The sequence below is a fragment of the Urocampus carinirostris genome, chromosome 5, assembly GCF_059441175.1.
Source record: "Urocampus carinirostris isolate Australia breed hairy pipefish chromosome 5, RoL_Ucar_1.0, whole genome shotgun sequence".
Taxonomy (NCBI): Eukaryota; Metazoa; Chordata; class Actinopteri; order Syngnathiformes; family Syngnathidae; genus Urocampus; species Urocampus carinirostris.
The window spans coordinates 46,667,776-46,695,404 of NC_142353.1; the positions used below are offsets into that span (position 1 = coordinate 46,667,776).

A 27,629-nucleotide genomic window follows, 5' to 3' on the forward strand; every position below is an offset into this window, starting at 1 on the left:
GGTTAGCGCGCAGCCCCGCGGTGCAGGGTTCAAGTCCAGCTGTCGCAGCCTACCTGTGTTTGGGCACTCCGGTTTCCTCAGGTTGAAGACAAATGAATTGCCCGGTCCAAATTGTCCCTAGGTGTTAAGAGAGCCAGGATGGGCTCCAGCACCCCCGCGACCCTACTAAGGATAAGAGGTGCAGATAATAGGGCGGCATTGGAGGTAAAACGCTCGTCTTGGGATCAAGAGGTCTCTGGTTTGATTCCTGGCTCCTCCAAGTTATATGTCAAAGTGTCCTTGGGCAAGACACTGAATCCCTAATGCCCCCGATAAGCAGGTAGGCGCCTTGCATGGCCGCTATTGGTGTGTGTGTGTGAATAGGTAAGTGTGAAGCACATTGTAAAGCACTTTGGGAGCTCTTCAGTGACTTGAAAAGCGCTATAGAAATGCAGACCATTTAGCATCTTGATTATCCTCAAAGCGTTTGGAGGCTGACTCCCTATTGGTGTGTGAGTGTGTGTGAATGGGTAAGTGTGAAGCACACTGTAAAGCGCTGTGGGAGTTCTTCATTGACTTGAAAAGTGCTATAGAAATGCAGACCATTTACCATTTTGATTATCCTCAAAGCGTTTGGAGGCTGACTCCCTATTGGTGTGTGAGTGTGTGTGTGAATGGGTAAGTGTGAAGCACATTGTAAAGCGCTTTCGGAGGTCTTCATTGACTTGAAAAGCGCTATAGAAATGCAAATACATTTATTGGAGGTTGCTTGGGTTGAATTTGGGGAGGGTGCTGGTGCACGGGCTGGTTACGCCCATGTTGGCCAACTGAGGTAGAGAGATTGGCTTGGAATTTTTGTTGGAACTTAAACTAATCGCTAAATGTCACAGTCAAAAACAAAAGTATGGAGCAAAACCTTAGCCTTTCGATGCTTTAATTTTGAATGCATTCCCGCGGGTAAGCGTACCAATCGTGCTAGAATGACACCGGAGAAGTGCAGCACTTGTGAATAAGGTAGAAACAATGGCATCGACCGATACCGACAAAAAAAAAACGAACACAACAGAAAATCCAAAACATTTAAATGAATAACTTAATTTTGAAAACTAAATGTTTATAACCCAACATCAAATAAAATGGCACCTCTTGGCTTCTCCCTGGATGTTTTTCTTCATTGCAAGGAGCCCTGTGGAAATGAAACACAAACTTCAATTAACAATATTTTTAAGAAGCATAATAATAGGACTCGTTTTCTCACTGAAGAAACCATTTTGAGTTGTAGTGAAGGTGATTATGCAACGAAACTAAAAATATGTTTTTCCAAATTCAAAAAAGGCCTTAACGGGTAACAACTTTACTGATTAAAACATTGTGCCAATTGTAATTATTTACAAATAAGATTTTGGAATCAGTGAGAGTCAATGCATGTTGGATTGCAAGAAAATGTCATTGTCCACTAATTACAGTGCAAGAAAAAAATATGTAGTTAGAAAATATACCAGGAGAGGGCACTGTAATACGGAGTGATTTCATTTGAAAACTCGTCTCGGCTTAAAATAGACATAAAACTGCACTCATAAAGAATAAGACAATCTGGCTTTAATGTCATTAGAGCATCTTGAGTATTATGAAAGCTTTGCTTAACCCCAGCCTAAAAATATAATAAATACATGAGCATAATGTTCTGTACAACTGCCACTATGAATATGCTCATATTTATTATATATGATTAATATATTGTTTTTAACGTTTTTTACCTTTTTAATTTGTTTTAAAAGGATAAGCCCTCCAATTTCAGTATACTAGTAAAATGACAATATAGGCCATTCATTCATTCTTTAATTCATTCAATTATTCACAATCAGGTTCAAACATAAGCAGTCATGTCCAAAGTCTGGCACGAGAGCCCGTTATGGCCCTAGATTAAAATTTTACTGTCCCATGGCCTCTGTCATAAAATTAATAATCTGTGGCTTGCCAGTAATGCAAAAAAATAAAAGAATAAAAATAACAACAATCCACCAGGTGATGGCAGTAGCCATTTGGCCACTTTACCCATGGCTTTCTGTGAGAATTCTTGCCCACCCCATTTTCGACATGGTGACTGTAAATTAAACAAGGAAAGTTGACTGTGAGGGTGTAAACAGAAGCATTTTTTTCCCACTGAAATCTGAAACCACTGCATCCTCCCAATTTGCAGAGACTGTTTTCAAAGTATATAATTCCAAGAGGAACCGTCAGACCCAACGGGCCGACTACAAAAAATCAAACTGTAAACGAACGCCGTGAAAAGGTGAAGCAACTGAAGCTGTTTTAATGGTGAACTACGAGGTGGCGAAGCTGACCACAGAGCAAAAATGTGGACACCCCTGCCATACATCTAGGACACACTGGGTCACGTTGAAATGAAGGACGTGGGTTTGGTTTTGCCATTGGTGGGCACATGGAACCCATTTCAAGTGATCACATAATACAGTAATCCCTCGGTTATCGCGGTTAATGGGGACCAAGACCACCCACGAAAACTGAAAATCGGCGAAGTAGCGGCGCCCCTTCAAAAATGCTTAAAAAAACGTATACAGTATACCCCCCTGTATACAGTACACCATATAGAATACGGGTAGAGAGAGAGAGAGAGAGAGAGAGAATCATGTTATAACAAAAAAAAAACAACCTGTATAATATGTTGTATGTACACGGAATAGGACTGCGGCGAAACCACTACGAACCATTCCGTATGATTGTATTAACCGCTCTCAACCACATGCAGCCATTGCAGTTTATTTGGCTTGTTAACACTACCGGTTACATCTTGAAAATAAAAACAGTGAACATGTGATATTTGATGAGTGTTTGTGAAGCGTTTTGGGAAACAACAGTTGAAAAAATGGTCTGTGTTCATTTGAATGAAAGTGAAAGAGCTACCTTCTGACAATAACAACAAACTTATCTAGCGGCATCGAACGACTTTTACAACAAACACACGAAACCGCACACAATTAGCCGTGTTTAGGTAGTACAAACAACCGCTCGCTTTTGGTATAATAAAGTCAAACTTGAGATAAAATGTGACAGAAGAGAATATACTTAGGTCGCGTCGCCGAGTTCCTCCATGATAAACTGAGCGCCACAAAAGAAGGGCGTGAGGTGGGAGGAGTTAAAGGAGGGGGGGTGAGCGAGCGGTAACTCACCATGACTAAGCATTGTTTCAAGGCCTCCCCCTCCCCTTCACAATAAGAGTGTCCACACCGTGTCCTCAGTTGACATAAGCATGCGCTCAATGGCGTCAAGTCAATAAATGCTTTCAAAAAGGTAAGGTATATTTTTTAGACCCGCGAAGCTCTGAACCCGCAAAAGTGGAACCGCGAACTAGCGAGGTTCCACTGTATGGGTGGGGACAAAACAATGATGGCTGGATATTAGTGGGGACATCTCCCCACCATCCATGTCAAAACGACACCATAGATTTAAATGATTGGCCTTTTGGTCATGTCCTTCAATTGAGTGTGACATGTTTTGGGCACTCGGTTAAAGAGCATGGTAGATTTGGGGTAAAATGGGCCAGTGAGAGATAGAAATGGATGCGTTTTGCTGCCATCAAATATAATCCACAGCCAGCCTTCTCCACCAAATACCTTTTAAGCAAGATACACGATTGGTAGACCTTTTTCATGGGCCAAGTCTAGCCATTTCTTACAACAAAAGTACATCTTCCAATTTATTCAGGACCATTTAAAGGAAAAAAATCCTGCGAATCCAGTGACTCATTTATTTTGCAGAGCCACAAATAAATCTGTGATATAAATATGCAATTTTCACTCTCGCGAGTGCATTTATCCAGGTGTAGGACTTTTAGATATAGATTTTTTGGACTAATCTCTTGGGTCAAATTACAGCAATGTGTTGTTGATATTTTTAGTTGCAGGAAGTTCTTATCACGACTTTTTGCCAGTGGGACACGCAAACACCGGAGCGGTGGTAGGGAAGGCCCAGCAGCGACTACATTTCCCGAGAGTGCTCAGGAAAAATCATCTAAAACAGCAGCTGCAGGTGTCCTTTTACAAAGCCATTGTAGAGAGCATTCTAACATACTGCATTACGGTGTGGTATGCTGGGTGCACAGCAGCAGATAGGAAAACGCTCCAGAGGGTCATCAAACAGCCCAGAAAATCGTCGGTTGCTCTCTGCCCAGTCTGGAGGACATTGCCTGCTCTCGCTACATTCACAACAAATACAAAGACGGAATGGTTTAAGTTTTATCACATTCCCAACAAATGCAAGACGAAGTGGTTTCGGTTGTATGTTCGCCATCACATTCCCGAAAAGTGATATAAAACCAGGTAAAAGTGGCGATAGTAGCTAGGGGATGCAAATCTCGGCAGGGATGCATTTCTCGGCAGCGAGTGAATGCCACCTACTAAGTGGATATAACGCTGTAAGGATGCCAAATGAGTCGCCTCAATCGCAATCACTTCACCTTCAATCAACAAAAGCAAGACAAAGAACTTGTTGATAGTTTGAATGTACGTGGCACGCCGCCTTACTCCGCACAATCAAACGCTTTGTGTCCGCCATTGGTAATTGCCAAATGTTATCTTCTGATTGCAATTTGAGAGCTTCCTACTTGAATAACGCCGAAAGGTGCGCGTTTGTAAACACGCTGACGGTTAGCCACCGTTTATCAAATTGAATTACGGTGATTTTCTGATTCGTGAGGAGAAAAAAAAAAGACCCGAAGCCAGTCAAGGACTGACAATAAAAAAACAGACGTAGAGAAAAACAGACTCGTAACCTCGAATGGAATTGATTATTTATTAATGTTGTATAATTCGTTGCCTGTCAAATTTCATAACGATTTTTAATTCTAAATGTATGAAGAATTAACCACAGCAGGTTTTTATTATTTATCAGTTGTCCCTTCCGTTATTCTCAATATCTGGAGAAAAATACCCCCCCCCCTATTTTTGTAAAAGCATTTATTATGGAATGACTTTTTCCAAACTTTGAAAAAAGCGAGTGCCAGATTTGGTAACCTCAAAAAGTGTGAGTGCTGACTACACAGCCCGAAATTTTTTGGAATAAATCTACGTTCCGTGAAAGGTTTGGAGTGATCGGCGATCAGGGTCGTAATGTTTTCATTTGACTGGAAGAGTCCCGTGAAACAGCGCTGCTGTGTCGTTAAAACTGCTTCTAGGTGCTTCACCTTTACACAGCATTCATTTTCAAATCGCTTTTTGTAGTCTGGCAGTACCTGTGGATACACTGGTACCTCGCTAGTTCGTGGTTCAACTTTCGCGGGTTCAGAGCTTCGCGGGTCTAAAAAATATTCAAAAATTAAAAATATCAAAAAAAATTTAAAAAAATTAATAATAATGAAAAATATTACATTAAAATTAGAAATTACATTATTTTACAAAATTTCAAAACAAAATATTCAATTAGAATGAGTAATTGCATCATTTTACAAAATTTTAAAACACACAGAAATACACGTACAGTAATAATGAAAATATTACATTCAAATGAGAAATGACTTTATTTTACAAAATTTGAAAACAAAATATTCTATTAGAATGAGTAATTGCATCATTTGACCAAATTTGAAAACAAAGAAATGCACGTACAGTAATAATGAAAAATATTAAATTAAAATGAGAAATGACATTTTACAAAATTTGAAAACAAAATATTCAATTAGAATGAGTAATTGCATCATTTTACACAATTTCAAAACACAAAGAAATGCAAGTATACGCTAAGCATCACGGGCATAAACGCAAGCCGATTGGCCAGCACTGGATGAATACTCGACTCCCCATTGGCCCATTCACTACAGTAGCCCACGCTTATCTCGTATACAGTACTGTACGCTTCTCGCCATAGCTCGCAGTGAGTTAGCCTTTGTCTCGCGGTGATTTTTTAAGTCTAAAAGTTTTTTAAAGCCCTTCGTGATGCCTCCCAAACGCTCTTTATCCCTCCGTGCATCCAGTGAACCGAAGAAAAAGCGAAAGCTGTTAACGATTAACGAAAAAGTGAGTTTATTGGACAAGTTGAAAGCAGGAAATAGCTACGCGAGCGTAGCCCGACAATATGGTCTGAATGAATCCACGGTATAGTACATAAAGAAGGAAGAGAAGAACATCTCTCTACAGCCATTTTCTATATGGTATGGTACAACTTTATTCATGTACAGGTATTACTGTAATCTTAAACCCCCAAAAATAGAAATTATAAATGTTACTTTGTCGCGCAAAACGACGGACTAATTTATGTTAGCTAATTGTAGTGTTTGCTTGTTTTTGAAAGCCGATAACGATAATTGCTTGTTCGTAAGTAAATTGTTCGGTAGAACAGTGTTTTAGACCCTTAAATGTTATTGTAAACAGACAACATATTTGACGGTTGTTTGTTTTTTTGTTATAACATGAATTTCACTCTCTCTCTACCCGTATTCTATATGGTGTACTGTATACAGGGGGGTATACTGTATACCTGTATACGTTTTTTGAAGCATTTTTGAAGGGGCGCCGCTACTTCGCGGATTTTCAGTTTTCCCGGGTGGTCTCGGTCCCCATGAACCTGACTGCTGTCAACATTTTTGGCAGTCTCATTAATAAATGACTGTAAATGGTCTGCATTTCTATGGCACTTTACAAGTCAATGAAGACCTCACAAAGCTCTTAACGTGCTTCACACTTACCCATTCACACACACTCACACACCAATAGGGAGTCAGCCTCCAAACGTTTTGAGGATAATCAAGATGCTAAATGGTTTGCATTTCTATAGCGCTTTTCAAGTCAATGAAGACCTCACAAAGCTCTTAACAATGTGCTTCACACTTACCCATTCACACACACTCACACACCAATAGGGAGTCAGCCTCCAAACGTTTTCAGTGACTTGAAAAGCGTTATAGAAATGCAGACCATTTACCATTCAGCATCTTGATTATCCTCAAAACGTTTGGGGGCTGACTCCCTATTGGTGTGCGAGTGTGTGTGCGAATGGGTAAGTGTGAAGCACATTGTCAAGCGCTTTGGGAGCTCTTCATTGACTTGAAAAGCGCTGTAGAAATACAGACCATTTACCATTCAGCATCTTGATTATCCTCAAAACGTTTGGGGGCTGACTCCCTATTGGTGTGCGAGTGTGTGTGCGAATGGGTAAGTGTGAAGCACATTGTCAAGCGCTTTGGGAGCTCTTCATTGACTTGAAAAGTGCCATAGAAATCCAGACCATTTACCATTTACACCCATCTGACATTCAAATGGGCACACTACTATTGAATTCTTTAACATTTGTAATGCTTCTCTCAGTTAAACTGCGTCGATATACTTCTAGATATTAAACAGAGCATTTCGATTTTTTTTTGGAATATATTACCGTTGGCATACAAGATCTGTGGATGGATTGTGGCGGCAAAATAGCATTAGCGAGTAAACCCAAGGTTGCGACATGGTTTTCATTTTCCTCCCCCTTCTGTCAAATTTATTTAGACCATTTCCACTTCTTGGACCCACGAGGAAATCAGGGACACACTGTACTCCGCTGGTTCTATTCATGTGAAATCGATGCGTGCTCTTACGATGTATTTTGTGGAAGAAAAACCCAAGAGGGGAGAAATCACAAGTAGCAAATGGAAATGGTGTCAGCAGCTGTAGCGTTGAGAATTTGGCCTTGATCCTCAAAAGTCATCCATTCAATCGGGGCTGAAAGCAACGCAATGCGATTAAAAGTAGTGCGAGGGAGCAAAGTACGAGCTCAGTTGTTACACCATTATCCTCCATTATTGCACAGCTATCTCCTGTTTTTTTGTGCCCGGAGCCACTCACTCCTTTGTGCCTCGGCGGCAAAGGGAAACCTCCCAGTGTCCTTTTAAAATTGTATTGCATCATATATTGCAAGAGAAAGATGCATTGTGAGAGTGAAGTCGGCCCCTTTTTATCCTCCGAAAACATGCAATTAGAACCATACACAGGGTAGGATATAGAGATCATACTCCTATTTTATTCCTGCAGTCCGAATTAAAAAAATGAGATGATTTAGTCAAATTTTTCACTGCACAGCTGCTGTTTAAGGTCAACAAAAACATAGTGACAAAAAACATGCAAAAATGATTCACTCGGAAAGAGGGAAGTTATAACTAGAGGGGCTGTCGTGAATTCATAATCCCAAAGGTGAGAACCACCAGGAAAAGGGTGTGTGTGTCTGTGTGTGGAGTCAAACTTTGAAACAATTTACAAGACGAGACCAAACAATGTCCAACTATTCACTAGTTCAAATTTAAATACTGCAGTCCAAATGATTAAAATTGGATGATTTAGTCAAATTTTTCACTGCACAACTGCTATTTAAGGTCAACAAAAACATAGTGACAGAAAACATGCAAAAATGATTCATTTGGAAAGAGGGAAATTATAACTTAAGGGGCTGTCGGTAATTCATAATCCCAAAGGTGAGAACCACCAGGAAAAGTATGTGTGTGTCTGTGTGTGGGGTCAAACAAGATGAGATGAAACAATGTCAAACTATTCACTTGTTCAAATTTAAATACAAAAAAAACATTCCTGGCGGAATACAGAGATGAATAAAATGGGGTATGAGTGATACGAGAGTTTGGGAATAGTTAACAACTATGGTTAACTTTGTTGTTATTGTTGCTATGGTTATACCAAGACTGTTATTAATATTATTACTATTGTTGTCATAACATTGGTGTATTTAATAGGGAAGATGAAGTGGTAGGGAATAGAAGCATTTGCCTCTCACTACCCCTTTTCGAAGATATTATGTAACGTTATTTTGTTGTTGAGTAATTGTTCTGTTTTTTATTCTAATGTTCGAATAAAGTTTTTCATTCATTCAAATAGGAGTTATAGAAAGTGTTTATTCATTTGTATTTAAAAACAGTATCTTATCCCAAGTTTTTGTACCCTGGCGTTTTTTTCCGTTTTTGGAAAAAAAAGAAAAAAAAAATCTCCTCTGCCTTACATGCTACTATGATAATATCAGCCTAATATTCCATATGCTGTAAACCATAATTAAGAAGAGCAATGTAATGGTCACTAAATTAAGTCAAGAATCAAGAAGTTTTTATCATTTTGAGTAAAAAGAATGCAACAGTGTAGGATTTCAGCCCGTTAGGATAAACCTTTTGAGGAACAATGCACAGGTAACAGCTGCTAAAGTTCTTCGACTACTTTTCAGTAATAGGGTGTAAAACTGAACAAAGTGCAAAAACGAGGAAAAATACTCTCATTTCAAAACACGCACTCAAAGTAAATGCAGCAACAGAGGAGATGAATGTCTCTTTGCTTCTTCAAATGATAAGATTTTAACACATTTCAAGTCAATGCCGCTAACAGCGGCAGACAAAGGTTTCTTTTCTTCAGGTTCTTAGGCTTTGAAAATGTGGCTTTCTTCTTTGATTTCAATGTAAAATAGTGTATTTAATAAATGAATCAGTGTTCTCATTTGGCCGCGTCCTAGACGCATTATTTTTGCCGAGGACGCATCGTGTCAAATCAACGTGCGTCCCTGGGACGCAACTTTTTGACACAGGATTGTCATTATCATTTTTTTAACAGGGCGAGCACGGCGGCGCAGTGGTTAGCGCATGTGCGGCACAGTTCATGTCATGGGAACCTCCTGCGTAGGTTCAAATCCAGCTCCAGACTTCCTGTGTGGAGTTTGTATGTTCTCCACGCGCTTGCGTGGGTTTCCTCCGGGCACTCCGGTTTCCTCCCACATTCCAAAAACATGCATGTCAGGTGAATTGACCGGTCCAAATTGTCCCTAGGTGTGAATGAGCGAGTGAGTTGTCTGTCCCCGTGTGCCCTGCGATTGGCTGGCAACCAGTTCAGGGTGTCCCCTGCCCACTGCCCGATGATTGCTGGGATGGGCTCCAGCACCCCCGTGACCCTACTGAGGATAAGCGGTGCAGCTAATGAGATGAGATGAGATTTTTTTTAACATAGATTTACCGCACTCCAAACTTTTTGTCAGGCAGATCCGCCATTGTTGTTTTGGTCTCGCGGTTCCAGTTTTCGTCTGCACGCCGATCTCGAGTTCGAGTTGTGTCGTGAAAGTCCGTCTCTTTTTAGAGAACCGGCTTTTTCGGCTTAACTCATTAAAGAGTCGGCTCTCAAAAGGCTCACTTGCTTTGATGCATTTTATTACGAATGATGATGTTGTATAAAGAAGTTAAGAAAAAAAAGGAAGTATAAAAGGAGAACATGAAAAAAAGACAGGTTTGTGGTGATCCCTTTTAATCAGTATATTAGCTTAAACTCCATTAACATGACAACTTGAATATGATAGAAAGATAGATAGATAGATACTTTATTCATCCCCGCAGGGAAATTCACAAATGTACTTGTTCACTTAAAATTGTTTTGCCTGGAGGTTCATACAAATCATCAACTTGTACAGCATGTTTCTGTGAACGTTGGTTTGAATGACAGCATTTCAGTAGCAATGTACCGTGTAATACTATCTGTTAATGTACGTCATTTTACATTGGCTTGTTTGGATTTTGTGACTCCTGTGTAAACTCTAATTGACGAGCTGCAACCCCAGGAGTATATGCCGTTCGATATTGGCAGAATAGCTCGGCAAATTGTACTGAGTGCCTGGACTCCAAATGCTGCTTGAGATTAGTTGTGTTAGGTCCCTGATTTTGGCTAACCTGCACTGGCTCCCTGTTAGCTTAAGATGTGATTTAAAGGATCTGTAGGTATTATACCAAATCATGCATGGACTTGCTCCCTCGTTTCTTTCAGATTTAATTTCTATGTTCCGGTTTGGAGCCTTCGCTCTGAAAACTTTGGTCTACTCGTGATCCCAAGAGCCAAGAAGAAATCTGCAGGTTTGAGAGCGTTCTCCATTTGGGCCCTGGTCCTGTGGAATGCTCTTCCCCCTGAGATTTAATCTGCAACTGATAGGTTGGTCGTTTTGGTTGTAATATTTCTCAGAATTCACTGTGTGAATATAAACTGTTTTTATATTCCAAAATATAAAAAACAATCTTTCTCAAACACACACACACACACACACACACACACACACACACACACACACACACACACACACACACACACACACACACACACACACACACACACACACACACACACACACACACACACACACACACACACTTTTCAATAATCAGTCTAATTGCATCTCTTGTACGTTTATCAATCTTCTATTCTTTTATTGTGAAGTGCTCATGTGTGCCGTTTCTCCCTGACGTATAATAAATCACGCCCACGTTGTGGGCGGGGTCTCTTTCCCTTCTTACCACCATCATGGCGGACGTGAGTAATTCTGCTCTTGGTATCACGGTTAGTGTTTAACAATATACATGTATTTTATTTGTGTAAATATAGCTACGAAATAGTCTTAATAATGACTAACTTTAACAGCAACCTAGTGGAACTGTTTAAATCTAGGCTTAAAACAGACTTCTATTCTGTAGCACAGGGGTCAGCAACCTTTTGGGTGCGGAGTGCCACTTTCAAATGTCCTTGTAAATCAGTGCAACACCAAGATTAATGACTCGCACAACATTTTTTTAATATCCAACAGAGCTGTCATTTAACACCAGTCCAAATATACAACATGGATAGACATTTTAATCATATAACTTAGTGTTTTTCAACCCTTTTTTCCTTGCCCTCATGTCGGTTTTAGATCAGGGGATGGTGTCATAATAGTCTGTGGTTTGCAATAATCTGTGGTCTTTGCAGCCCTTTTTAGACTCTTTGCGATTAAGGCCGTCACAAATAAACATGACTTGACTTATTAGCGACGGCCCTACACGTAGGTACACCCACTTCACACGCCTTCAGACATCACCAACACACACCTCGAACCGCGGTTCATGAACCAATCATCTGATCTACTCGGCACGCGCTTCGGGGATTCGAAGCCAGGAGCACATCACTAGTCACAAGGACACATCTTGGAGAAACCTACGGCTGTGCCAGTTGGCAAACGATGTTTGAACATTGTTACCTGAAGAATTCCTTGCATTAATATTGCAGCAGTGTACGGCCTTCGTGCGGGAGACACTCTTAACAGCATGCATAAATACATTTCCATAACAATTCTATAGAAAGGCCTTACAGCCACATACCGAAGTTTGTTCAGGCGCTACTTGAATGATGAACTGGTAGGCAGGCATTGTGCAATTTTGAAACATCAGTCTGGTCAAATCTCCATCTTCTGCTCCTGAATCGGAAGGCATGATGAAGCCGTCCTCAGAGTGCCCCTCGGACAAATTCAGAAACTGGAATAGAAAAACACATCATTACGACTTTATTCATTTCATGGAATTAATTAGACTGCAAAGCAGAAAGCCAATTTTAATCTGTAGTCAAAAGGGACTAAATATTAGATGGACCAAACAGCCTACTATCATCTACAATTGAATAAAATAATAGTAATGCATGCACAGTCACAACCCACCGAAAATGTTAATTAAATATTTGAAGTCAACGAAAAAACGTTCCCCACAACTTTGGCTTTTCGAGAACGGTCGTGTGTCAATTGCACTCCGGTGAGAAGCACATATTTGGCTTTCCGATATGTATTGATCAAAAGTGTATGGGTGAGCGTGTCACTGCACATGCATTGCATACTAATCAGATTTGGACTCGCGGAGTAGAGACCCAAGGACAGACTTCAGAGAAAACCTACATAAAAAGACTAAGTGTGATCCAAAAGCCCGATTTTCACAAAGCACAGGCAGAATAGAGTGCTTCTGAGATACACTACCAGTGTTCTGGTTTGCCTGCGTCCCTGCGTCCTAGACGCATGATTTTTGCTGGGGACGCATGGTCTCAAATCAACTTGCGTCCCCGGGACGCAACTTTTTTGACAGAAAATTGTCATTATTACCCGATTACTTTTATTTTTAACAAAGATTTACCGCACTCCAAAATTTTCGTGAGGCAGATCCGCCATTGTTGTTTTGATCTCGTGGTTCGAGTTTTTGTCCGCACGCCGATCAAACCATCAAACGAGATCTCGATGCTTCGAGACGACGTCATTGTTGTGGTGGTTGTTGTCAGGTGAAGGTTAAGTATGCCTCCGAAAAACAGTATTAGGTGAAAATCAGCACAAAATTGGTCATTTCTTTAGTGTCAGTAATAAGTCGAAACAGAATGCATAAAGTGATAACAACGGTAATCATTTCGGGACGAAAAAACGGCGGAGAAATTCGTTGGAAGATCGCGGAGGCAAGGAAAACACGTGTGTTGAAGCGAACGATTCGACGAAAGAAAATAAACAAGAATATTCCCAGCAAGAAAATGACTTTTCTGCCAAAATGGACTCAATTATATTCCTGGTGACGCTATGAGGAGGATGATAATGGATTGGACCTTGAGAAAGCATTACAACAGTGGCGGGACAGCGAACCACGAAAAATATATGAACTGAAAAATCTGAACTGATAATTGCTTTGTATTACCAATTAACTGTGATGATTAAGACTGCATGAATATATAGACTAATATTTCAGCAATATTATTTTGTATAATGTACAATATTTTTGAGAACTGAAAAATCACAAGTGATAACTGCTTTGTATTACCAATCAACTGTGATGATTAAAACTGAATGAATATATAGATTTATATGATATATTTGTCGCCAATTTACAATTTCAACCTCGATAACACTATATTTTGGGGTGCCATAGATCTCTGTAGGGACCCATAGATTTTTGAGCATGCGAGCCCCCGGGACCCGTCACTTTTCACAGTTAAAATGAACACTGATAATGCAAAGAAGATTTTCACTGAGTGGGCTTTAGTTCAATGTTCAAGGTCAGGGCAGGCTGGAAGATGTTGTTTACAGGAATGGCACGTACTGCTGATAGCACATCCAGACATTGACGCAGAAAGGCCCGGCGTTGTTTTGAGAAGCCAGACATGAAGGCGCTCATGGATGAGATTGTGAAGCCCCACATTGGGCTTCCTTGGCACGCCCATGGGAGGAGTCGGCACACCATTATGCGGGGAGAAAATGGCCAATAGGAGAAAGCTAAAGGACTTCAGAAAAAGGCTTCCCAGAGACTCCGTCATTTCAGCCATCCATTGTTTTACACTTATTTCTAAAATTGAGAATAAATCCGCCTCCTGTGTGAAATGTCGGCTTTCCTGATCATTTTTCTCTCAAGAAATGAGCGCGCACAAATTGCTGGGTGACTGTAGGTTGTGTTTGGTTAATGGAGTCCGATAACTCATTTGAACAATTTGGTAAACGCTACATTTTGATATTTAATTTACAACAGAATCAAAGATGAAGACTTACATCATCCACTCTCCAAAGATCCGTGTCAAAACTCTCAGCTTGATCGTAGTTGATAGCATTCTTTAGGAAGTCCGTTTCACTGCCCTCATTCTAACGAGCACAAAACAAAAATTGACATTCTAAAAAAATGAATAATACCGACTGAAATAAACATAGATGACGTACAGTGTCAGTTTCTTGCAAAACCGCAAGTAGTAAGCGAATATACTCGGCCGCAGCTTTCAGAGTGTCTACTTTACTGGGCTTGCGGTCTGGTCGCATCAGGGGTATCATTCGTTTCAAGCGTGAAAACATGGTGTTAAGGTTCCGTATCTGAAAAATTCAAAACACAGTGAGGCAGAATCCGCAATCAGGGGTCTGATAATATAGGATGAATGCTTGTGACTTTGCAAGTTTTCGTTCAATTTGTGCAGATTTGTAGATATGCTTAAAACTGTAGTAGCAGTCGGTAGTGAACTGCTATTAACTACAGATTCAGTTAGACAATAGTAACCTTTACATGCAGGGAGTAGTCATGTCATGTTTATTTGTGACGCCCTTTATCACTAGGAGTCTCAAAGACCACAGATTATTGCTAACTACATGCGCTATGGCCTTAGCATCCATGACAACTTCCGCTAACAAAGCATTGTGTGTGATGTGACTTCTGCAAAATGCAGGACATTTTTGTATTGTTTTCATGATTGGTTGTTGCAGTAATGGACTGAATTGCTTTCGCAAGTCTTTTATTACATGTTCAAACTGAAGCTCCACAAGTAATAGTTAATGTTTTTATCAATAACAATAGAAATTCTCATTTTAATTCTAATTAAATTATTGATGTTTTTATTTTTATTTTATTGATCCTCCATGAAGAACAAACTTAAATTCGAGATACGAAATGTCTTTCGAGCAAAAATCTGGCCAGACATAGGAGAGAAAATCCAAGTACAGTAATCCCTCAGTTATCGCGGTTAATGGGGACCAAAACCACCTGCGAAAAGTGAAAATCCACGAAGTAGCGACGCCCCTTCAAAAATGCTTTAAAAAAAAAAAAAAAAAAATGATAATATATATATATATATATATATATATATATATATATATATTTTTTTTTTTTTTCATTTTATTTTATTATTATTATTATTATTTAGACCCGGTTAATGGGGACCAAAACCACCCACGATAAGTGAAAATCTGCGAAGTAGCGACACCCCTTCAAAAATGCTTGAAAATAATAATAATAATAATAATAATTTATCATTTTTAAATTATTTTATCTTATTATTATTATTTTTTAGACCCGGTTAATGGGGACCAAAACCACCCGCGATAAGTGAAAATCTGCGAAGTAGCGACAGCCCTTCAAAAATGCTTAAAAAAAAAATAAATAATAATATATATATTTTTAAAAAATATTTTATTTTATTATTATTATTTTTTTAGACCCGGTTAATGGGGACCAAAACCACCCGCGAAAAGTGAAAATCTGCGAAGTAGCGACGCCCCTTCAAAAATGCTTGAAAAAAAAATACAAGCAGAAAAAAATATATATATTTTTTATTTTTTACATTATTATTATTATTATTTGTTAGACCCGCGAACGTGGAACCGCAAAGTAGCGAGGTCTCACTGTAGTCCGATTTGGATCAAATTTGACAAATCCACATGAATCTTTGACTTGACACACAAACAGCCCGTATACTGTACGTAGCTTTTGTGAGCAATTGGTCGGAAGTGGTGATGCGGGAGTCATGTCATTACGCAATGAGATGTCATTTTCGCATTTAAAAGGATACACAAATTCTAAAACAAAGTGTGGGAAAAATAGTGCATGTTTTTTGCATTTTATATATCAGTGTTCATTTGAGCTGTGCAAAGTGACGGGTCCCGGGGACTCGCATGCTCCAAAATCTATGGGTCCCAACAGAGATCTATAGCTCCCCAAAATTTCGTGTTATCGCGGTTGAAATTGTAAATCGGCCACAAATATATAATATAAATCTATATATTTATTCAGTTTTAATCATCACAGTTTATTGGTAATACAAATCAGTTATCACTTCAAGTTTTTTCAGTTAACAATATTGCACATTATTCAAAATAATGATGCTGAAATAATCTATATTTTTCAGTTTTAATCATCACAGTTAATTGGTAAAACAAAGCAGTTATCACTTCAGATTTTCAGTTCACAATATTGTAAATTATACAAAATAATATTGCTAAAATACCAGTCTATATTCGTGCAGTTTAAATCATCAGTTAATTAGTAATACAAAGCAGTTATCACTTCAGATTTTTCAGTTGATATATTCATGGTGGTTTGCTGTCCCGCCACAGTTGTAATGCCTTCTCAAGGTCCGATCCATTATCATCCTCCTCATAGCGTCACCAGGAATATAATTGAGATAAATAGATAGATACTTTCTTCATCCCCGCAGGGAAATTCACATTTCCAGCAGCATCCCTGAGCTGAGAACAATACAATAATAAAAGAAGCAAAAAAAATACAATATACAAATACCCACTGTAGCGTGTTATATAGAGTTTCTAGATAGTGCTACACAGAATACATATTGCAATAAAAAATACGGTAATATGCAATGTAAGGGGGTGTGGTTTAATGTGGGCCTTTACTCTGCCGGGTAGAGTTAAAGAGCTTCATGGCATGAGGAAGAAAAGATCTCTTCAGTCTGCCCGTAGTACAAGACAGTGACAGCAGTCTGTCGCTGAAACCGCTCTTCTGTCTGGAGATAATGCTGTGTAGTGGATGCGATAGATTGTCCATGATTGAAAGCAGCTTTTCCAGTGCCCGTCTCTCAGCTACTGTTGTCAGGCTGTCCAGCTCTGTGCCCACAACAGAGCTCGCTTTCCTCGCCAATTGAGTCCATTTTGGCAGAAAAGTCCTTTTCTTGCTTGGAGTATTCTTTTGTTTGTTTTCTATCGTCGAATAGTTCGCTTCAACACACATGTTTTCCTTGCCTTCGCGATCTTCCAAAGAATTTCTCCGCCGTTTTTTGTGCCGGAATTATTGCCGTAGTTTCTGCATTAAGTTTCGACTTATTACTGACACTGAAGAAATTAACAATTTTGTGTTGATTTTCACCTTCCCTCGACGACAACCACCACAACAATGACGAAATCTCGAAGCAACGAGATCTTGTTGGCTGAGATCGGCGTGCGGACGAAATCTCGAACCGCGAGACCAAAACAACAATGGCGGAACTGCCTGATGAAAAGTTTGGAGTGCGGTAAATGCTTGTTCAAAAAAAAAAAAAAGTAATCGGGTAATAATGACAATTTTGTGTCCAAAAAAGTTGTCCCAGGGACGCACGTTGACTTGACACGATGCGTCCCCAGCAAAAATGATGCGTCTAGGACGCAGGGACGCGGGCAAACCAGAACCCTGTATATATATATATCTAAGCATCTACACGCACACACATATACATACAGTACCTATACGTCATTGGTAAATTACAATTATTTTCAGAGATGATACATTTTGAAGACATTCAGTCTCGTCTTTGTCTTCCTTATCTCTGGCGGCATGTGAGGACCAGCACACTAGCAAGCCAGTCACTATATTGGTTTACATGTAGTCAAAAAAGGTTTTGATTGTTTTACGCAAAGTTTTGGTGTTTTTTGTGGAGGATGCCTAGCAGTTGTGTTGCAGGTGGATGCACCAAATGGCGGGCAGCCAAAATGGGGCAAAAACCAAACAGAGCTAACAGGGGCTAAACCAGCTGGGATAAGGCAAGCTAGCCGGCTGCTAAAAATAACGAACTGGGACCGATCGGCAGAAAGACGGGAGCCTGGCCGACCAAAATTATGCAGTGGGCAGCCAAGATAACCGGGAGCAAACGACAAAAAATGATCACGGCAACAAACACGAACCCGGCCGGCGAAATGACAATTAGCGCGGCAGGCTAGTCAGCTCGCCGACTGGTAACGGGGCTTACCAGGAAAATGTTACATTAATTGCAAGACACAAAAGAAAAAGTCACAATCACGTCCATAAAAGGAAGCAAAGGCAAAAGAGGAACGCACGCTGCACACGACAGCAGGTAAGCTTCGGATGATCGAAGCACGCAGCTCCAGCAAAACAATCAGAAGTTCCTCAGCGGTAATCAGAGTTCCAATTTTTCAAAGCAGAATTGAGCGTAATGAAATTGCGGTTTACTACAATCGGTGTCTGTCTATCAACGAGACCTGCCATTTTTATGAGTCTTTGATGTCATCCAGTGAGGTCATAGCTCTAGGGCAGGCATGTTCAAAGTCCGGCCCGCAGGCCAGATACGGCCCGTGATCAAATATTTACTGGCCCGCTGCTTCTGCCAGTAATGTTGACCGCTTTAAAAATACAATTGCACAAAAAATATATATATATAAATAAATAAAAATTAAAAAAAAATAAAATAAAATAAAACATTTCACCGGAGTGGCAGTAAGCCTTTGGCCACCATCCCCATATATAAAAAAGGAAAGTTGAGTGTGAGGGCCGCCGCTTCCAGGACAAGTGGAAATTGGAGTTTGTTTGTTTTTTTTTTTTTTTTTTTCCAACCGAAATCCAAAACAACTACTTCCAGAATCTAAAACGGGAGCAGACACGTTATTGTGCTTTGGAGCTCAGGTCAAGAGGACTTGTGTGCGTTAAGCAAAAGCGAAACGTCACCAGTAAGTCCTCCTCCATTTTATTTTTGGGAGCACGCTTTGGTTTTTCTCACTTTAAGCCAATCAACATAGCTGTCTTTGTGATCGCCGTTTTCGTTCAGTCTTGCGTTTTTCAAATATATAGACTCGGCAAGATCCCATGACTGAACCACTGCAGTACAGTGATTTACGGGTATTGTAGTTGTTCTGTGCAAACGTTTCTGGAGTTAAGACAGTGAATGTTGCTCTAAAATATATATAACTTAACTGCTTCATTGTATATTTGTTACTTAAAATGTAAGTATCGTAAATTCCGGACTATAGAGCACACCTGATTATAAGCCGCACCCACCACATTTTAAGAGGAAAACCGATTTTGTACATATACAAGCCGCACGCGCCCACATTTATACATGTCGCACAAACACAAAATTAACCCAAACCTGACTTTAAGTCCCGCGATTGAAACTAAATGTCCTTCATTAAAGTCCACAGTTCAAAAATCACAGCCGGCAAAATGAACGGAAAATGATACCGGTACTTAAGGTTTGATGCAGACCTGCAGAGTCCGGGTCTATATTTCAAGTCTATATTTCCAAAGGTAAGGGTGGGAAAAATACATCAGATGAACACATTTACTCACGCAACTCCTTTTACTTTAACCAACTTTTTACTCCCTCTTCTTTCCTTGTCTGTCCCGCACCTTTAGCAATCCCCCCTTAAACTCGTCACCCCGCGTTTGTTCCGCCCCTCCTTTTTCATTCACCCGTGCAAAACATATCAGAATAAGTGTCTCAAATAAATACATGACAAAAATATACAGTTGCAAATACATATTATACATGGGTTACACATATTTACAAAGGTACACCGAGAGAGTTTTCAAAGCTTTAATCAGACAAGCTTTAAAGTATCTAGCTATCTAATAATAATAATATAGCTTTGACAGGGCAGTTAATGGTAACAACACTCGAGCGCTGCCGGCGGCCGTTAGAAAAATGACATCAATTGGCCGCACCACTGAATAAGCCGCAGGGTTGAAAGTTTGGGGGAAAAGTAGCGGCTTATAGTCCGGAATTTACGGTAAATTATGTGGTTTATAACATACCTGACTACCTAAATGACTCAATGGTGGTGGTGGATCCAATAAAGGAAATTAAACCTAGAGCTAGAGTTGGAACACTGATTTCGTTGGCACCCCTTTTGGTGGGAATCTATAAAAAAAATAATAAAAATAAAAAAACGAACACCGCAAGTCAAATGAAAAGTCTACAAAGGCGAGCTACGAGGTCAACACACGGACACGGCAAACCTTTCTCAGAGGGTGAATTTAATGAGGATTGTGTCATAAAAATGGTTGAGAAAATTTGATCGGCCCTCACACAATTTCAGCCAATGTTCCCTGTCATTTTGCAGGGGTCTGAGCGTTGACACAAAGTCGGTGAGCAACGCTTGAAACAACAGTGAGCAACAGCAATCCCAAGTGTGGCAACTAAGTCATTATCAAACATGTTCAAAACTATGATATATTTTGTCGCATAAATATTTACATTTTTGGGGGCTTATTGAGTCGGTTGTAAGATACAGAACTGTACTTAATCACATTTTTTAGTAGAAGTACGATGTTGGCAACAAGATTCACTTGATAGAATTGGAAATTATTTGAATGCAACACAAACTTTTTCTTCTTTTTTTCCATGTTTTTTTTTAATTCCTTCAAAAAAAGTCTCATTGTGTTGATTTTTTTCCGAGCTGTTACTTTATTTTTGTTCTCCATTTATTTTTTTCCTACGTTTCTTTCTTTTCTTTTTTTCTGGCTTTTTTCTAAATTTTTCCTTCTTTTTTTTCTCTTCCTTTTGTTTCCTTTTTCCCAGCTTTTCACTACTTTTTCATTTTGGTATTTTTTTCTTTTTTGTTCGATTCCCCCCTTCTTTAAAGTCATTTTGTGCATAGTTTTACATAATATTTGGTCATGTTGGGATGAAAAAAGCAAAAACAACCAGAAGAGCCGTTTAGGACCCGAAAGAGCCGGTTCTTTTTAGTGAGCCGCGCCGAAGAAACTCTACTAACTTTACTCAACTTCGTTCTACTTCGACTTGACTTCAAAATACCGCATTTAGGACACAACGTCAGGGGAACCCGTGTATTTTTACCTTTTTGCACTGTAACTTTGACTTGAGTCGCTTCTTAATTACCGTATTTTCCGCACTATAAAGGCGCACCGGGTTATAGGGCGCACCCCGAAAAAATAGTTTTTGGTCCTATATTTGACATACATAAGACGCACCGAATTATAAGGCGCTACAATGGGAATGTGGACAAGTTAGATAGTTCAGTCCAACTGATTACCCCTTAACATTCCCAAAGCTTGCAAAGAAGCAAATACGTGTCGTAGACACGTGCGGATGCGGTGTCCGTACGATGTCACACAAATGCATTGTTTCAAATATCATTCGGAAGGTTAAAGTCTTGGGATTTAACAAATGCCAAACATTCCTTAGTTTCTATTTTCTTTTTCGCTCGCAACTTTACTGTATATATGACAATAAACACTTGGAATTGAGTTGAATTTAAAAATAGACACTCCATTCCATCCATTATCTGCACCGCTTATCACAGAAACATCGAGTTCAGTCTGAAACAAGATACAGGGACAATATAAAACCCGGAGTAGCTCACCGAAGTCGTTGTGTTCAATAATAATGTGCAACCATGGTCCTCTTATATCCGTGAGTTTAGTAAATCCAGGAGAGTAAAATATTTACAAATACAGTACAGAATAGTAAAATACTGTTTTCTATATGCCGTTAACCCAACATGCTATTCACATTCATCTTTTTCGGCCAATTGCAGGCTTTGTTTTGCTGCTTTAGCCTATGCCAGCCTGTAAATGCTAAAAAGGATCCGCCCCCTTTACCTCCAAATAACTTTAGCCAATAGTGATCGATTCAAATGATGATTGACACATTGGTTAGCCAACGAAACGCCGGTAAATAAATCCCAGCATACACCGCGGACTACTTGGCGTTCGGGGGAAAATCGAGTCGGCGGCGGCAAGAATTTGCGAATTAATATTGATCCATATATAAGGCGCACTGTATTATAAGGCGCATGGTCAGCTTTTGAAAAAAACAAAGGCTTTTAGGTGCGCCTTATAGTGCGGAAAATACGTTTTGATCCCTCATTTTTGTGTGCTGGCTAGTTTTTCTTGTGCGCTGAAAATCTGCGAGCAGTGCGCAATTTAGAGGGAACACTGATTTCAGCTGACCAAATCTGGCCCGCTTTCTGAAAAGTTTGGACACCCCTGCTCTAGGGGACACGAGGTCAATTGGTTAACTGTGAGACGAAATTTCTCAAATATCCCAGCGCGTGGAATAGATGGCAACATACCTGCATGATTGTGAAGAGGAACACGACGTGTTCTGTGACTCATTGGAAGAAAAAAATGACAGTAAAAGATGAATTAATGTCACTGAGAACAATCAACATGCTTGCTTTCGCCCAGCTCGGAAAGTGAACTCCATTGCTACGTCTCCTTTGTCCACACGCGGTGCTCGTACGCGTTTTAATTGATTTGGTCATTTGAGGACCATTTCTAGTCGTTTTCTTCGAGAAAAAGACGGCAGCTCGGGTTTGTTTCCAAGGCAATGTCTCAAATGGATTGTGTATAGCTGAATGAGAGTTATTCAAGGCACTGTATAGCGCTTATTGCTCGTACACTACATTCAGTGTTCATTTGAAATGAAATTTATATTTCTATAGCGCTTTTCAAGTCATGACTTCCCAAAGCGCTGTACATTGTGCTTTACATTTCCCAATAGCGGCCGTGCAGCTATGTAAGGCTGCTAACCTGCTTATTGGGGGTGTTAGGGGTTCAGTGTCTTACCCAAGGACACTTCAACATGTGACACAGAGGAGCCGGGATTCGAACTGCGATCTCTTGATCCCAAGACGAGCGCTCTACCTCCTGAGCCACTGCCGCCCACCTGTGCAAAGTGATGGGTCCCGGGGACTGGCATGCTAAAAAATCTATGGGTCCCAACAGAGATCTATGGCTCCCAAAATTTAGTGGTATCGAGGTTGAAATTGTAAATCGGCGACAAATATATCATAGATATCTATACATTCATTCAGTTTTAATCATCAAATTATGAAATTGTCCCTAGGTGTGAATGAGCGAACGAGTCGTCTGTCCCTGTGTGCCCTGCCATTGGCTGGCAACCAGTTCAGGGTGTCCCCTGCCCACTGCCCGATGATTGCTGGGATGGAATCCAGCACTCCCGCGACCCTACTGAGGATAAGTGGTGCAGCTAATGAGAAATTATGAATTCATTTTCTGCATCAAATTATTGTTGGTAATATACCGATTCAAGGGATAACCACAAACCTGTCTTTTTTAAAATTTTCTCCTTTTACACTTCCTTTTTTTTCTTAACTTCTTTATACAACATAATTCATAATATCAATCATCATAGCAAGTGAGCCGTTGGAGAGCCGGTTCTCTAAAAAGAGAGGGACTTCCTTTCACTACACAACTACCACGGAATGATGCATGATGGGAAATCCCCAGGCGGCAGACACATGCGCACAGTCGCATCAAACCGCTCGCTTTGTTTGCAACGAAAAAAAGTTACCGAGATAGAGGCTACCGCGGCGAACTTTGACTTGATTGATTTGCCGTTCGGTGATAGTTGGTGTATACCGGACGGTACCCATCATTGACAAATTTGCGTTTTTCCATACAAATTTTCTTGTACGTCGTACACATCTTAAAATGCATCATAAACCTACTTTCTACGGCAAAAACGTACTGCTTGACAGGTGTGAATTTCTCCGCCGTTTTTTGTGCCGGAATTATTGCCGTTGTCATCACTTTCTGCATTATGTTTCGACTTATTACTGACACTGAAGAAATTACCAATTTTGTGTTGATTTTCACCAAATACTATATTTTTTTTGGAGGCATACTTAACCTTTGCTCGACGACAAGCACCACAACAATGACGTCATCTCGAAGCAATGAGATCTCGTTGGCCGAGATCGGCGTGCGGACGAAAACTCGACCGCGAGACCAAAACACCAATGGCGGATCTGCCTGACGCAAAGTTTGGAGTGCGGTAAATCTTTGTTAAAAAAAAAGTAATCGGGTAATAATGACAATTTTGTGTCAACAAAGTTGCGTCCAGGGGACGCACGTTGATTTGAGACTATGCGTCCCCAGCAAAAATCATGCGTCTAGGACGCAGGCAAACCAGAACACTGTACATTGTGGCGTGGAAATTGTCCTATAAGTTAAGACTATTAACCAATGTAGCTCCAATTTGCTTTTAACCATGTGATACCACCAGGCAGCACGGTGGGGCAGTGGTTAGCGCGTGTGTGGCACAGTTTTGAGGTCATGGGTTCGAATCCAGCTACCAACCATCTAGTAGAATACAAAACACTGTCCCTTTAAGAAGGACGGAATGTTTTTATCAGCTGTGTTTGTGTGGAAAAGCCCATTTGGGCCTAACCTGACCCGGATCCTAGCTTTCAAGGCTCCCAACTCAATTGAGAGCGAACCTCCTGTGCGGAGTTTGCTTGTTCTCCCCGTGCTTGCGTGGGTTTCCTCCCACATTCCAAAAACATGGCCGGTTGAATTTGTCCCTAGGTGTGAATGAGCGAGCGAATTGTCCGTCCTTGTGTCCCCTTCCCACTGCCCGGAGATGGCTGGGATGGGCTCCAGCATCCCCGTGACCCTACTGAGGATAAACGGTGCAGATAATGGATGGATATGATACCACCAGAGGAGGGTACTAACGAGTTACATTTATTTGAATAGGTTTTGGAGCATTTCGTAGTTTTCGGAGTATTTTAAATCACTATACTTTTTCACTTGAGTAGATTTGTGAAGTAGAAAGTGTAATCTAACTCTTCTATCTTAGGCTACGTTAAAGCCGTTACTTAAGTACAGCTCTGTGGCGGACTATGTGGTTTACACTGGATTCAATTCGCCGGGTAGTTTGTTTTTTTTCCCCCCCCGGTGATTCTGTATTGTTGACAGTATAATAAAGGTTGTTGTTTTGTATTTAATTTCATTTTACATCCGTAAATATTCCAATGTATGTTTATTATGTTATGATTCAAGGGGTTTTATAGAACAAAAATCAAATTTTATTTTGTATTACATAGTTTAGTTGTGGTTTAGAAATCCGCCTTCCTCTTACTAGTTCGAGTGTAAACATACTATACTGTATCCCCAGCGCACTAAGAACTTTGACATGTTTATTTAATCTCGTGCATCCATTCAATATCGTTGGTGTAAAGTGCAGAGAAGAGGCGGGCCGTATCTTTTGAAATTAAAGTGGAATAAGAAAGCTTGAGGCGGTTGAGAAAATGGTTGGATCGCTTTTTTTTCTGTCCACTCTCTACCATGGAGCAGGCCCTCTTGAAGCCCATCTTCCAAAAGTAAGGTAAAATAAAAACTATCTTTATAGAGCATATTATTTTATGAAATGTTTATTTTTTAGTACAAAACAATACTGCTTACGTATACAAACTTTAAACATACAAAATATAGCTCTGAGGCAACTTACGAACAAATTCAACTTACGATGTTCCAGAACCTCACTTGCAAGTAGGGCAGCGTTTGTACTGCAACACGTTAACGACATTTTGTAAAACAACTATTGTTGTGATATGTTGGTTACTCTGCCACTTTTTAACAGCGGAACATGAATTAAATTTTTTTTGACTGTTCATCCATCGCTAAAAATGAAAAGAGTCTTTATAGGTACCTACAGAGATGGGGATATAACGGCCTTATTTTAAATGGAGACGAAACTGAATACCGAGCAGAAATTGATTCACTTTCCACCTGGTGTCATGAGAGTAATCGGTTATTGAATGTAGGTAAAACTAAGGAGATGATAATAGATATCCGTACTAAGCCTCCCCTGCATGTGCCACTGTCAATTAATGGTAGTGAGGTGGAACTGGTCCATTCATTCAAGTTTCTGGGTACTTACTTGTCAGCTGACCTCACATGGACTGTCAATGCTATTGATATTCTAAAGTCAGCCAGACAAAGGCTCTACTTCCTTCGTCAACTGAAATCATTCGGAGTCCGTCGATCCACTCTAGTCAATTTTTATCGTTCTATCATTGAATCCGTTTTAACGAGGTCAATCACAGTTTGGTTTGGTCGCGTCAAAGAATTGTCAAAGATGGAATCAGTAGTGGCAGAGGAAATAATAAGTGGTGGCCTCCCGTCCCTGCAAAGTATCGACATCGATCGAACTAGAAAACGGACACTAAAAATGATAGAGGATCCCAGTCACCCCGCTCGCAGGTACTTTGATGACCTGCCGTCAGATCGCCGTCTTCGCTCCATTGAGAGCAAGACTTCACGTCTTAAAGAGAGTTTTTACCCTTCCGCTATCCGTATGTTCAACGGGAATTTAGGTTATGTATAGTATTATTATGCCAACGGCGTTCCTCCGACCTATTCTACTCTAGTCTTGTTATTTACATATTCTTTCTTTTTAAACTACTCTACATAATTACCTTGTATTATACACTACAATATATTTTTTACTCTATTCTTTTAAATCTATCATTTTATCATTATTGAGTGTTCGCGTGTCAAATGATTTCTTGTATATATCACGTGTAAGGTTTATACTGGCTGAATAAATAAATACAATACAATAAATGCAACTGCGTTACCTGATAAGGATATTAAATACAAAATCAATTATAATCCGTTAATTACAGAAAAAAATACATTCAAATAACAGCACATGTAGTCAAAATTAGGATAGAAATGTTATTTAAACATATATTTATTTAAAGTTATATTTACGTGCACATTATGTGACGATAGACAAATTCTGTCGGGGGCGGCAGTGGCTCAGGAGGTAGAGCGATCGTTTTAGGATTAAGGGATCCCAGTTCGAATCCCGGCTCCTCCGTGTTACATGTCGAAGTGTCCTTGGGTAAGACACTGAACCCCTGATACCCCTAATAAGCAGGTTAGCGCCTTACATGGCTGCACGGCCGCTATTGGGAAATGTGAATCACATTGTAAAGCGCTTTGGGAAGTCTTGACTTGAAAAGCGCTATAGAAATGCAGATCATTTCATTTCGATCATAATTGCAATCGCTGACACTCGAAGACAGAGAAGTGGCATATATGCCAAGGGTTCACCGAGGTTTTCTGTACACATGTTAGAGATTCACATGAATATGTAATAGAGTGTGGAGAGTGTATTGAAGGTATAAATTGGCAATAGGTATCGTGTATCAAAGCCTGTCATTATGTTTTTTCTATTTGTGCTGGCAGCCAAACAGGAGAGTATCACATAGACAACTATATACGGTCCCATTCACATCTATGAGCTTTTCAGTCTTCAATAAAACTAATATTCTCGTTTATGAAATCCTGGTGGTATAGGGTGCGAGGTATTGCACAGAGTGGATCAAGGAAGCAAGGTTTTGGCTGCTCTGAGGAAAGGTGATGAGCAACAAGAGTATGAGTGTTAAGAGGGGACTGTATGAGAGTGTGATTGTGCCGACTGTGTTATATGGTCAGTGTTCATTTAAGCTGTGAAAAGTGATGGGTCCCGGGGACTAGCATGCTAAAAAATCTATGAGTCCCAACAGAGATCTATGGCTCCACAAAATTGAGTGTTATCGAGGTTGAAGTTGTA

The 27,629-nt window shown here is 40.0% G+C and overlaps 1 protein-coding gene across 1 annotated transcript in view; it reads right to left on the reverse strand.

Moving 5' to 3' along the window:
• Positions 1 to 896: 896 nt before the first annotated feature.
• figla (folliculogenesis specific bHLH transcription factor) overlaps positions 897 to 27,629 on the reverse strand; it is a 29,437-nt gene continuing 2,704 nt past the window's right edge. The window contains exons 2-5 of the mRNA XM_088337017.1: positions 14,470 to 14,616; positions 14,305 to 14,394; positions 12,122 to 12,274; positions 897 to 1,165 (exon numbers count right to left, since the gene is read on the reverse strand). Coding sequence (XP_088193143.1) covers positions 1,151 to 1,165; positions 12,122 to 12,274; positions 14,305 to 14,394; positions 14,470 to 14,616 — 405 coding nt within the window. The 3' untranslated portion in view covers positions 897 to 1,150. The remainder of the gene's footprint in view (positions 1,166 to 12,121; positions 12,275 to 14,304; positions 14,395 to 14,469; positions 14,617 to 27,629) is intronic.